This window comes from Streptopelia decaocto (assembly GCF_964273445.1).
Source record: "Streptopelia decaocto genome assembly, chromosome: 19".
Classification (NCBI taxonomy): domain Eukaryota; kingdom Metazoa; phylum Chordata; class Aves; order Columbiformes; family Columbidae; genus Streptopelia; species Streptopelia decaocto.
Window position 1 is genome coordinate 378054 of NC_138674.1, and position 10045 is coordinate 388098.

The 10045-nt window shown below is 60.9% G+C and overlaps 3 protein-coding genes across 16 annotated transcripts in view; 2 read left to right on the plus strand and 1 right to left on the minus strand.

The window, feature by feature from the left end:
* Positions 1–8085, minus strand: part of ANKS1A (ankyrin repeat and sterile alpha motif domain containing 1A) — a gene marked incomplete at its 5' end in the record, with an annotated part of 75913 nt that extends 67828 nt beyond the window's left edge. For all 13 annotated transcript variants that reach the window (XR_014185737.1, XR_014185738.1, XR_014185739.1 and 10 more), the window contains one exon: positions 7886–8085. Coding sequence is in view for 3 of the 13 variants with exons in the window: in XM_082069482.1 (XP_081925608.1) it covers positions 7886–8085 (200 nt within the window). The remainder of the gene's footprint in view (positions 1–7885) is intronic.
* Positions 1–10045, plus strand: part of LOC309448191 (small ribosomal subunit protein eS10) — a 242828-nt gene that overhangs the window by 147494 nt on the left and 85289 nt on the right. The gene's annotated exons all lie outside the window — the stretch shown is intronic.
* TAF11 (TATA-box binding protein associated factor 11) lies at positions 8293–9958 on the plus strand. Its single transcript, XM_082069504.1, has 5 exons — positions 8293–8481; positions 8549–8688; positions 9134–9221; positions 9342–9438; positions 9590–9958. The coding sequence occupies exons 1-5, from the start codon at positions 8311–8313 to the stop codon at positions 9718–9720; spliced, it is 627 nt and encodes a 208-aa protein (XP_081925630.1). The 5' UTR covers positions 8293–8310; the 3' UTR covers positions 9721–9958.

The following is a 10045-nucleotide window of genomic DNA, read 5'->3' on the forward strand; positions in this document are numbered from 1 at the left end:
GGGGCTGGAGCGGTGGGCGCGCGGCGGAGCTGTGACCCCTTCCCGCCGGCCTCAGCACTGGATAATGCAACAGCCCTTCCGAAAATAACCTGCTGAGGCAAGGCCGGAGGAGATTACAGCAGAATCTCCCCGGGGCAGGGGAGAGTGCGGCTGGGTCCCAGCACGGCCGCCTCGGCCCCTCGAGCAGGCTGCGGGAAGGGCAGCGCAGATCCCGCGCAGGCTGCGGCTCCGCAGAGTGGCGGTGCGACCCGTGCCGGAGCCCAGAGTGGCGGCGGGACCCGCGCCAGAGCCCAGAGCGGCGGCGGAGCCCAGAGCGGCGGCGGGACCTGCGCCGGAGCCCAGAGCGGCAGCGGCTCTGAGGAGCGGGCCAGGAGCTGCCGCGGGCTGCGGGTGAGCTCGTCTGTCCCCCTCCGAACCCGCCTGCCGGCTCCCACTCCTCACCCAGGAGGCTGCTGTGGGTTGGTGCAAGAACTACCACAACCACACATTTAACCTCTGGGCTCACACCATAAAGGAACAAGACAGGCTTGGCATCGCTTATAGAAAAGCATCCATCCAAGAGGGCAGCCCTGCCCTGGCTGATGGCTCCCGGCAGTGGAAATGCTTCTCTTTACATTTAATGCACGGGGGTGGCAGTGGGCTCGGTCACCTGCCTTGTGCAACGGAGACAGAAAGGATGGGTCGCGCGTGCACGTCACGCTACATCAAAGAATCCCCCCGAGCAGGAGGCAAAATAAATAGCTGCAGGAGAGGCAAAAAACGCAGGTCTGGTTTGAGTGCATATGCTGCCCTTTATTCTTAAAAGCATCCCAGCCACTGGCTGTGCAATCTGCTCCCATTACCGGAGCGTTTCCAGCTGATTACATGCAGCGGAGCACAGTTCACACACAGCACGGGCTCCGCGCCGGCTCCAGGGGCTGGATCCGAACAAAGCTCTTCTGGAAGAAGCACAAAAACCGTCAGTGGAGACGGGAAAGCCGAGCAGCGTCTCCAGGGCCCGGGGGCCGGGTCAGGAGCAGACACGGCCGGGGCAGCGCTCGGCAGGGACGGGAAAACGGGGGAACATCCAAATGGCACCAGCCACAGGGCCCCACGTTTTACCTCCCAACCACCACTGTGTCACGCTGGCACTCAGCCGAAATGGAGGCAAAACTCAGAAGAGATGAGGAGATTTGGGAAGGAAGGAGAAGGGAAAATGCTCACCGGAGTAATTTGAAAAAGAGTTTGCGTTTAGCCCCTAAGGCACGCAGTGTCCTAATGAGCTTTACTAAATACCAATTCTGCAGTGGACTCTGTCTTTTGCATCTGACTAGACGGGGGTTTGAGGAATATGAGCAAAAGGAAGCAAAACATTCCTGCAGAAATTCAATAAACTGAGCAGCATTATGAAAGTCACATAAAACAGCCCGGAGCTGGCAATACCGCAGAACTGCAAAGCGGAACCAGCAGCACCGCTAAGGGGAGCGCTCCCTGCTCCGCTCCCGCGGTGCTGGAGACGGTGCAGCTCGGAGAAGGAAATGCAATACTTTTAGAAAAGGCGATCAGACACAGAGCAGATCAGCAGGACGCGCTGGACGCGCAGGCTCCTCAGAGCGGCGCAAGACGCTCCCTGCGTCCCCGTCCAGCACCGCGGAGCAGCCGCTGGGCACCACGGGGTCCCAGTCGGAACAGCCCGGGAGCTGCAGCTGCCAACCCGCGCTTCGCCTTTCCTGAGATGATTTAACGAGCTGCAGAATCCCAAGAGACGTGACAATCAACTCACAGAAACAGAGCATCGTGTCTTGAACTGTACGTGTCCATCTGCGCTGCTCCCTTTGACAGACACACAAAAGGTCCGAGTTTGGAGTAAAAATTGTTGCCAAAAGGCCACCGGCAGCACAACGGTGCTCGGGTCACCCGGAGCTCACGAGACAGGTAAACAGGCCCCGCGAAGCAGAGCAAGGACTCGGAGCTTGAACCACCCCTCCCCTACATCAATTAGAAAGCAAATGCAATTATTTTGTACCAATAAGTGCATCTGGAGTGCACTTTTGCCTTAGGGAGACTGGAAAAAAATGAGACTGGCTCACACAACATCCCATTTCCCTGGTGACATTGCCAAGATCAGTGACATGAGGGCTCTGAATTTCTGCTGGCATTGAAGCGCTTAATTGTTCCGACAGACGGGAGGGGGCACGCGCAGAGGGACCCGCGCCGGCCCAGCACGGCAAGGCGAGCGCGGAGCAACGCTGAGCTGGCGTTCAAAGGAAACTGGTCGCTCTGGAGCTGAAGACTGAATGCACCGGGACGGGAGGAGAGGCCCTCGAGGAAGGGAATGTGGGAGCGCAGGATTAAGAGCCGGGACAACGCTCCAGCACTAGGAGCGGGCTTTGCCCTTCAACACAACCCCCGTCAGCAGGCAAGCGTTTCACCCACAGAACCCCTTCTCAGCACACACAGCGCGGCCCCGGCTCCATCTGAACTCCCTGAAGGCTGCAGAAAGACACGGCCGAGCAAGAAATCAACTGGCACCAACGCGGGACACAACAAGTCGACTACATACCACTGCACTGACTCCAGATGAGATTCCTTCTTGATGAGTTTCTCCGCTGGATGCCCAGAGAGCAAGTAACAGGGCAACGAGAGAGCAGAGACCCCGAGGGTAAGAGGGCAGCCAGGAAAGCGACCCCGCGGAGCCTGGGGCGGGAACAGCAGGGACACCGCGGGCGGGCGCGGGGACGAGCAGCGCGCGGTCCTGGAGGGGCCAGGCGTGAGCACCCTTGGGCTCTCGTTCCCAGGCTGGACAGCTGGAGAGCAGAAAAACCCAAGTCCACAGGACATACCGTCCCTTATTGAAGTCATCTGATGGACTTCACAATCCTTACAACAGAACCGAGACCAGGAGGCAAAGCTTTGAAGTCTCCAGAGCCCATCGCCGCACTGCACGGGCAGCCCCAAACCGACCAGCACAGGCCGCTGCCATCGGATTGCAGTTTGAAAACAGGCAATTGACTTGGAACTTGAAAGGAGTTTTCATAGTGTCTTAATTAGAATGAGGGAAAAGTCATTTCACCTGATTTCCAACCCACTTCAATATTAGATTTGAAAGACCACCTATGACATCTTCAGCCTTGTCTGGCCTAAGAGGCTGAAAACCAGCAGGCACCAGGATTAGATATAAATCTAATGAGATAATGTATTTACATCATATTTATGGCACTCACTTTTAGACAGGGTTGTGTTCTCGCATCCTTAGCATGCAGCACTACAGCCGCCTCCTTTTAGCTGGAAAAGCCTTGAGGTTTACTTTTTAAATTTAATTTCCCTTTAAAAGAAACCATGTATTAAAGTAAGAAGGGAAGAGTGCTAATATAATCTGGGCTTACCAAACCTAAACGAGATGAACTCAAGCATCCAGCTCCAGTTTGAGTTAAAGAAAAGTTAGCTCAGAAATTCAGCCCGACTTCTCACAAGCCGCCTCCTCGTCCATCCAACAAGGATTCCCCAACAAGCCCTGAACACTTCTCAAGCAAACCACGGTGATTCCCCGCAGGACAGAAGGTCATGTGAAACCCAGGTTTAAAAGGTGCACTGGCCGTGGCGAGCCCCGAGCGCAGCAAAGCGCCGCCCGAGCTCCGCCGGGCAGCCCGGGGGCGGCAGCGGCTCCAGCACCGTCCTCCGGGAAACCGGCTGCACACGGCGCCGAGGACACCGCGCAAAGGGCACGTTCACACAGCCCAGCGCCCACGTCTTTCCAAACGCAGCTCACACCTTCCTGCCCTCCGTCTTTAACTAAGCACCTCACCCCTTCGTCAGTCTGTTGAAGATCTCTCTTTGCTGACAGCTACAGTCCCAGGTGGACTAACATTCCCATGTATGTTTTCCTCCCTTCTGCAGAGAGCAGCTGTATTAGCTTCTCCAGGCTGTTGCTATAGAAACAAATCAATCCTCAACAGTTTTATTTTCACCAGTTTCTGTGAAATAGGATTTACCTCATTTCCATGACTAAGTTGTACTCTAGAGTGAGCTCTTTGGGACAGCGACGGTGACATCACAGCATCGGCCAGGACCTCGTACCTGGCGTCAATGACAAGAGGAAACAGCCATCCCTGTATTTAAATGCACCTCTGCATTTCACCAGGACACTTCACCTTGAAACGATGCCCATAGACAGAGTGTTCCAGAGACGCAGCTGTACCCGCGGAGTGAAAAAGAGCAGAGGGTGGACGGGACAGACGGACAGAGCAGGGACGTGCTGGCAAAGCTCGGCAGAGCACCCGCCCCATGGGATCAAAAGCCATCAGGGAATGTCACAAACATCCCTCAGGCCACACGAGTCCCACCAGCACCCACCCTGCGCCCATTCCAGCGCCAGGAAAGCCAGCCCTGAATCCTTGAGATGTACCCCAGACACAGCCTTAATCACAGAATCATGCTGACCCAAGCGAGCAAATAAAATGTTCCAAAGCTGAATTAGAAGATCACACAGATGCAACACGCTTCAGAGTCACTGCCAATAATTGCAGCCTTCTTGAATTATTTAAAAAGTGCTTAGAAAACAATTCCCAGGAGGGGAGCGGGTGCACACCTAACGCCTGTGGCACCAACACCCGCGTGCAAGCGGCTCATCAGAGCGATCCGCGCTGCTGCGGGAAGGGGTGTGGAGGAGACGACGGTTACAAGTGGGCGAGATGTTGTTAATCCCGGCACACGGGGAGCGAAAGGCCCGGCTGCCATCTCCAGCCCAGCCGGCCGTGTGAACCGGGACGCGGCTCCGGCAGCACCAACGGGCCACGTCTCCAAACCGCCCGGGAGCCAATATGAAACACTACTTTTTTTTTTTAATAGAAATAGTTTTTCTGACTCCCAACCACATCTGGACCGTTTGAAGCTGCTCTAGGCGTTCAGCCACAACACCGTGTCGTTTCCTAACCCGGTGACAGCTGCACGCCGGCGGAACACTGGCCGTGCAGCAGCGCCCGGCCCGGCGCGCAGCGGCTGTGCCGTCCCCGCTCCCGGCAGCGCGTCCTCCGCACCCACAGCAGCTCACGCAGCAGCCTCAGCTTCCCCTCTGCTCAGCAAGATCCCGTCTTTTCACGTCACCAGATGAAAATAAAAAGCTTTTTCTGCAGATTTGGCTGTAACACAATTCATCCCTTACTGCTACCGGCAAAATGTACTGAATGCAGATTGATATTTCAGGCCGCAGATTTTGTTTTTTCCTGCCTTTAACTTTGCAGTGAAGCAGCAAAAGAAGTATTGAAATTCTGCAGCCCCTGTGCAGAAGTGCCCCTAAAATCCAACAGACCTCAAGGACTCACAAAGCATTTGCAATCTCTGGACCTGCTTTTCTGACCCGCAGAAGCCGCGCGCGGTGAACTGTTTTCCCCCCGGCGCCGGCAGCCGCGTCGCCGGCACCGCCGCAGCGCCGGCACCGCCGCGCGGCCCTGGGGCGCAGCAGGAAGTGCAGAAGCCAAGACCCTGACAAAGTTCACATTCAAACTGTAACAAGCACAGCGGGCAGGTGCGTGTACGTGATAAACCAATACATACCCATCAGGAAAAAAAAAAACCACGATATAAGAGTAAGATGAAAGAGAAAACCCTTCACTTTAAGGTTATCCCGAGGTGCTGTTGACCTGCCGCTCACCCGGGGATGCTGCCCTGGCAGAGGGGGGGACCCTGCACGGACTCTGCTGGCACCTCCGTCCTCCGCAGCACCGCGGCCCTTTAATTTGCCCATTTTCCACTTTCCTTGAAGCGTCAGGCAGACACAGTTTCACGGTCCCTGTCTCCCAAGCCTTGAAGTCATTTCTACAGGCGTGCAGAACGGCAAAGCGCAGTCTAACTAACCAGCGCTGCTGCTCGGAGCCCTCCCTGCCCGGACCGCGCAGCGAGGTCAGCCCGACAGGCACCTGCGCGTTGGCAGCGCAGACAGGAGCGGCGGGAACGTGCAGCCCCTGCTCGGACGGACACGCACGCCGCTGTGAAACCTGGGGCTGTTTGAAACAGTCCCAAAATCCAGCGGTTTGCTGCGGCACTAAGGGGACGTGAAGGAGCATTTGCTACTGCAATAAAGTGTCCGGCAGAGCCCGTACATCTCAGGGCCATCTCACAGCCACCCGGGACACTGAGCGGTCACTTCCGTTGGGCCCACACTACAGAAAACAACAGTTTCGAGCAGCTGCTCCCCAAACAATCCTCAGGTTCTCCCCACAGGTAATTCAGTTTCTCATAAAAACCTCATCACCACAGAACAAGCACAAGTCTGCTCACCTGGAGTCATTGAGCCCAAAGTAAAAGCCAAACAGGCTGACAGAACACCAGAGACAACCAGCAAGCCTCCAAGCTGCTAGAAGTCCGTTTTTGGTACCCAACGTGCAGCGTTCCCCAGCAGCGCAGCCCCGGAGCCCCGCGGTGCACGCACGGCCCCGCGGACCAGGGCGCTGCTGCGCATCACACACAGTAACGAAGCGCTGGGGCGACTCCCGGCAGGCCGGGAAAGCCAAGACGCCTGCAGAATGAGACCTGCCATCGTAAACATGCAAAAAGCCCGACTGTAGCTCAGCAGCAGGGAGGAAGGTTCAGGGACCGGGAGGTTTGGTGGGAGAAAGGGGTGGTTATAGCGTCAACCGACAGACACTTAGGACAGGCAAGTTAATGAGCACACAGCTACAAACGACAGCTGAGACAGTCACCATTCTTCATATCCGCATCCACACACCAAACGGGTTTACACGTGAAAAACCACACTGGCAAACAGCCGGCCTGCTCCGCACCGGCTGGACCACCGGGCAGCGCCTTACCGGGGAAAAGGGTCGGCGTCGTCACCAGGCACTGCCGGGAAGCGCCACGGAGCTGTTAGAACAAGAGGCTGATAACACTCACGGTGTGTATTTAACTCACTGACCCTCTCCACTTTATCTAAACGCCCTGTGCCTACATCCATCTTCTAACGCAGACAAGCCTGAAGTGGGCAGAGCAATTTCCCACTCAAAACAAGGACTCAGAGTGTTTAATATTTGAAAAGAGGAGAGAAATTTGGACCAGAGCAGATTTACATTTCAGAGGAGCCAACGCGGGCGCTGGGAGAACACAAACTCCGTGTCAGCAGGTCTCTGCCGCTCAGCTCAACATGCGGAGTTTGATAAGGTTATGTGGAAAGAAAAATGGATCAAATTTGGCCACAAAAGGGCAAATTACCTCTTTCCAAACAGTCAGGCCGCGCAGTGACAGTGTCACTCGGCGCCGGACTCTGATCTCCTCCCCCTGCCCCGGTATGAACCAGCTGCTCCAGGAACAGGAACAGCAGCGTGTCCAGCAGAGAACGGCAAAAAGATGCCGGTGCAGCCGCGGCACAGGCGCCCCCAGCCCCACCCGCAGCGCTGCGAGACCCGCGGCACCGAGCGGCCGAGGGCGGGCGTGCGGGGCGGGGAGCGCGGCCCGGCCGGCCCGGCCCGCGGTGGATCCGCCCGGCGGCGGGTGCGCACCCGCCCGTCCCGGCTGGGGGGCAGCAGCCCGGCAGCGCCCCGACCGGGCCCTCCGGACGCACCCGCTGCCCCACTCACACCGGTCCGCAGCTGCCCAGCAACCAGCAGCACCCACAGCCCGCGCGGACCGGCCTCCCCCCCGCGACCCCGAGCCCCGCGAAGCTCCAGCACCCGCGGCCGTCCCGCCCGCACGCTCCGCGCCGAGCCCAGACGGGCGTGCGGCCGCCCCCGCCCCGCAGCCCTGCCCGGCCCCGCAGAGCCCGCACCTCCGGCCTCCTCCACCCCGGCCCCACCGACACGACCCGCAGCTCCAGACTCCCCGCCCAGCGCCCCCAGCCGCCCCCTCCCCACCCCCTCTCTCCCGCCCTGAGCCCGCCCGCCCCCGCCCCGCCCGCAGCCCCTCGGGCCGCGCTCACCTGAGCAGGCTGGACAGCGGGTGCCCCACACCGCCGCTCCCGCCGCCGCCGCTGCCCCCGGAGCCGCCGCCGCCGCCTCCTCCGCCTGCCCCCCCGGAGCCGCCGAAGCCGGAGCTGAGGCGCTTCCCCGACAGCAGCTTCTCCACGGCGGGCAGGTTCCCGGTGCGCGCGGCCTCCAGCAGCTCCTGCTCCTTCCCCATGGCCCGGACCGGCCGCCGCCGCCTCCCGCCGCGCCACGCCCCCCGAGCGCCCTTCCGGGGCGGGGCCTGCGCGGGGCGGGCCGCGCGGCGGGGCGGGGCCTGAAAGGGCGAGGACCGCGCTGGGGGCGGAGCCTGCGGGAGGCGGAGCCCGAGGTGTGGGCGGGGTCCGAGGCCCTTCGCGGCAGCCGTACTGCGTCATCAGGAAGCGCCGTCGCTGCCGGCGCCATGGCGGCTCCCGGCGAGGCGGCGCGGGAGGAGCTCGGGGCCGCCGAGCAGGAGCCGCCGCCCGCGGGGGCCGGAGCGGAGGAGGCGGCGGGCGCGGGGGCGGCCGGAGAGGGCGAGGCGGGGGCGGCCGGCGGGGGCGGCGAGGCCAAGGCGGAGGCTGCGGACGGGGAGGTGAGGCCGGGCCGCGCCGCGGGGGAGCGGGGCCGCGCCGCGGGTCCGAGCGCTGCGCTGTCCGCAGGGCCGGGGCGCCGAGGCGGAGGCGGCGGACGGGGAGGAGCCGGGGCTGCAGCCGGGCGCGGCCAAGAAGGCGAAGCTGGAGCTGAAGGAGCGGAAGGAGAAGAAGCAGAAGGTGGACGAGGACGAGATCCAGAAGATGCAGTGAGTGCCGCGGGGTCCCTGAGCGGGCCTGACGGGTTTGTCAGGTGCCGGTGTCCGCGGGGCCCCCCCGGGCCGTCCCGCCCGGCACCTCGTCCCCTCCCCCCGGGCCGTCCCGCCCGGCACCTCGTCCCCGCCCCCCCGGGCCGTCCCGCCCGGCACCTCGTCCCCCCCCCCCCGGGCCGTCCCGCCCGGCACCTCGTCCCCCCCCCCCGGGCCGTCCCGCCCGGCACCTCGTCCCCCCCCCCCGGGCCGTCCCGCCCGGCACCTCGTCCCCCTCCCCCCGGGCCGTCCCGCCCGGCACCTCGTCCCCCCCCCCCGGGCCGTCCCGCCCGGCACCTCGTCCCCGCCCGGGCCGTCCCGCGGGGCCGGGGCAGCGCGCGGCTCTGCAGGCGGCCCCGGAGCCTCAGGCTTTTCGCTGTGTAAACCGCGATTCTCCCCGCTCCAGAATCCTGGTCTCGTCCTTTTCCGAAGAGCAGCTGAACCGGTACGAGATGTATCGCCGCTCCGCCTTCCCCAAGGCTGCCATTAAACGGGTACGATGACGCTTTGCTGCAGAAGAAGCCTGAGCTCAGGCTGAGCTTTACTAAGCCTGGCAGGCTCAGACCACTAAATACGAGTTGAAAGGTTTCCCTGTCGCTGTGTGCCCTGTGCAGCTGATCCAGTCCATCACCGGCACCTCCGTCTCGCAGAACGTGGTTATCGCCATGTCCGGCATTTCCAAGGTCTTCGTTGGGGAGGTGGTGGAGGAGGGTGAGTGGCAAATGTTAGTGTTAGAAGTTAAGACTGTGGGGTAAATTCATTGGAGCGGAGCAGGAGGACGTGGAAGCAGCCTGGACCCTTCGCGGCCCCCGCTGTGCCGTGTCCCCGAACTCACGCGACCTCTTTGGTTTTTGTTGTTCAGCGCTGGACGTGTGTGAGAAGTGGGGGGAGCTGCCCCCTCTGCAGCCCAAGCACATGCGAGAGGCCGTCAGGCGGCTCAAGTCCCGGGGACAGATCCCCAATTCCAAATACAAAAAGATCATCTTCCACTGAGCGGCCCAGGAGCAGCGAGAGGACGCAGGTTCACCGCAGCCTCGAGCGCCCGGCTCCGGAGCTGCGAGACTCGGGCTCCGTCTGGAGCTTCGTCCTTCTGTGGCCGCAGGGACGGCTCTGCTGTTGGAGCTTCTTGCTGTACTGACCCCCGGGATCCCCCCTCCTGCTGGCACAGGTGCAGTGTGTCTGTGTACAGAACTGTCTGTTTTTGTACATTAAACTTGTTATTGTATTGTCACTCTTGCTGGACAATACTAATTGTGTATTGGCCTCTGTGTGATCGGGCAGCGCGGCGCCACCGTGCTGTACCGAAAACAGGGCACGT

Coding starts and splice junctions, on each gene's coding strand:
- TAF11 (XM_082069504.1), top strand. CDS start 8,311: ATGGCGGCTCCCGGCGAGGCGGCGCGGGAGGAGCTCGGGGCCGCCGAG. Junction 8,482..8,548: donor CGGAGGCTGCGGACGGGGAG/GTGAGGCCGGGC, acceptor CGCTGTCCGCAG/GGCCGGGGCGCCGAGGCGGA. Junction 9,439..9,589: donor TGGGGAGGTGGTGGAGGAGG/GTGAGTGGCAAA, acceptor TTTGTTGTTCAG/CGCTGGACGTGTGTGAGAAG.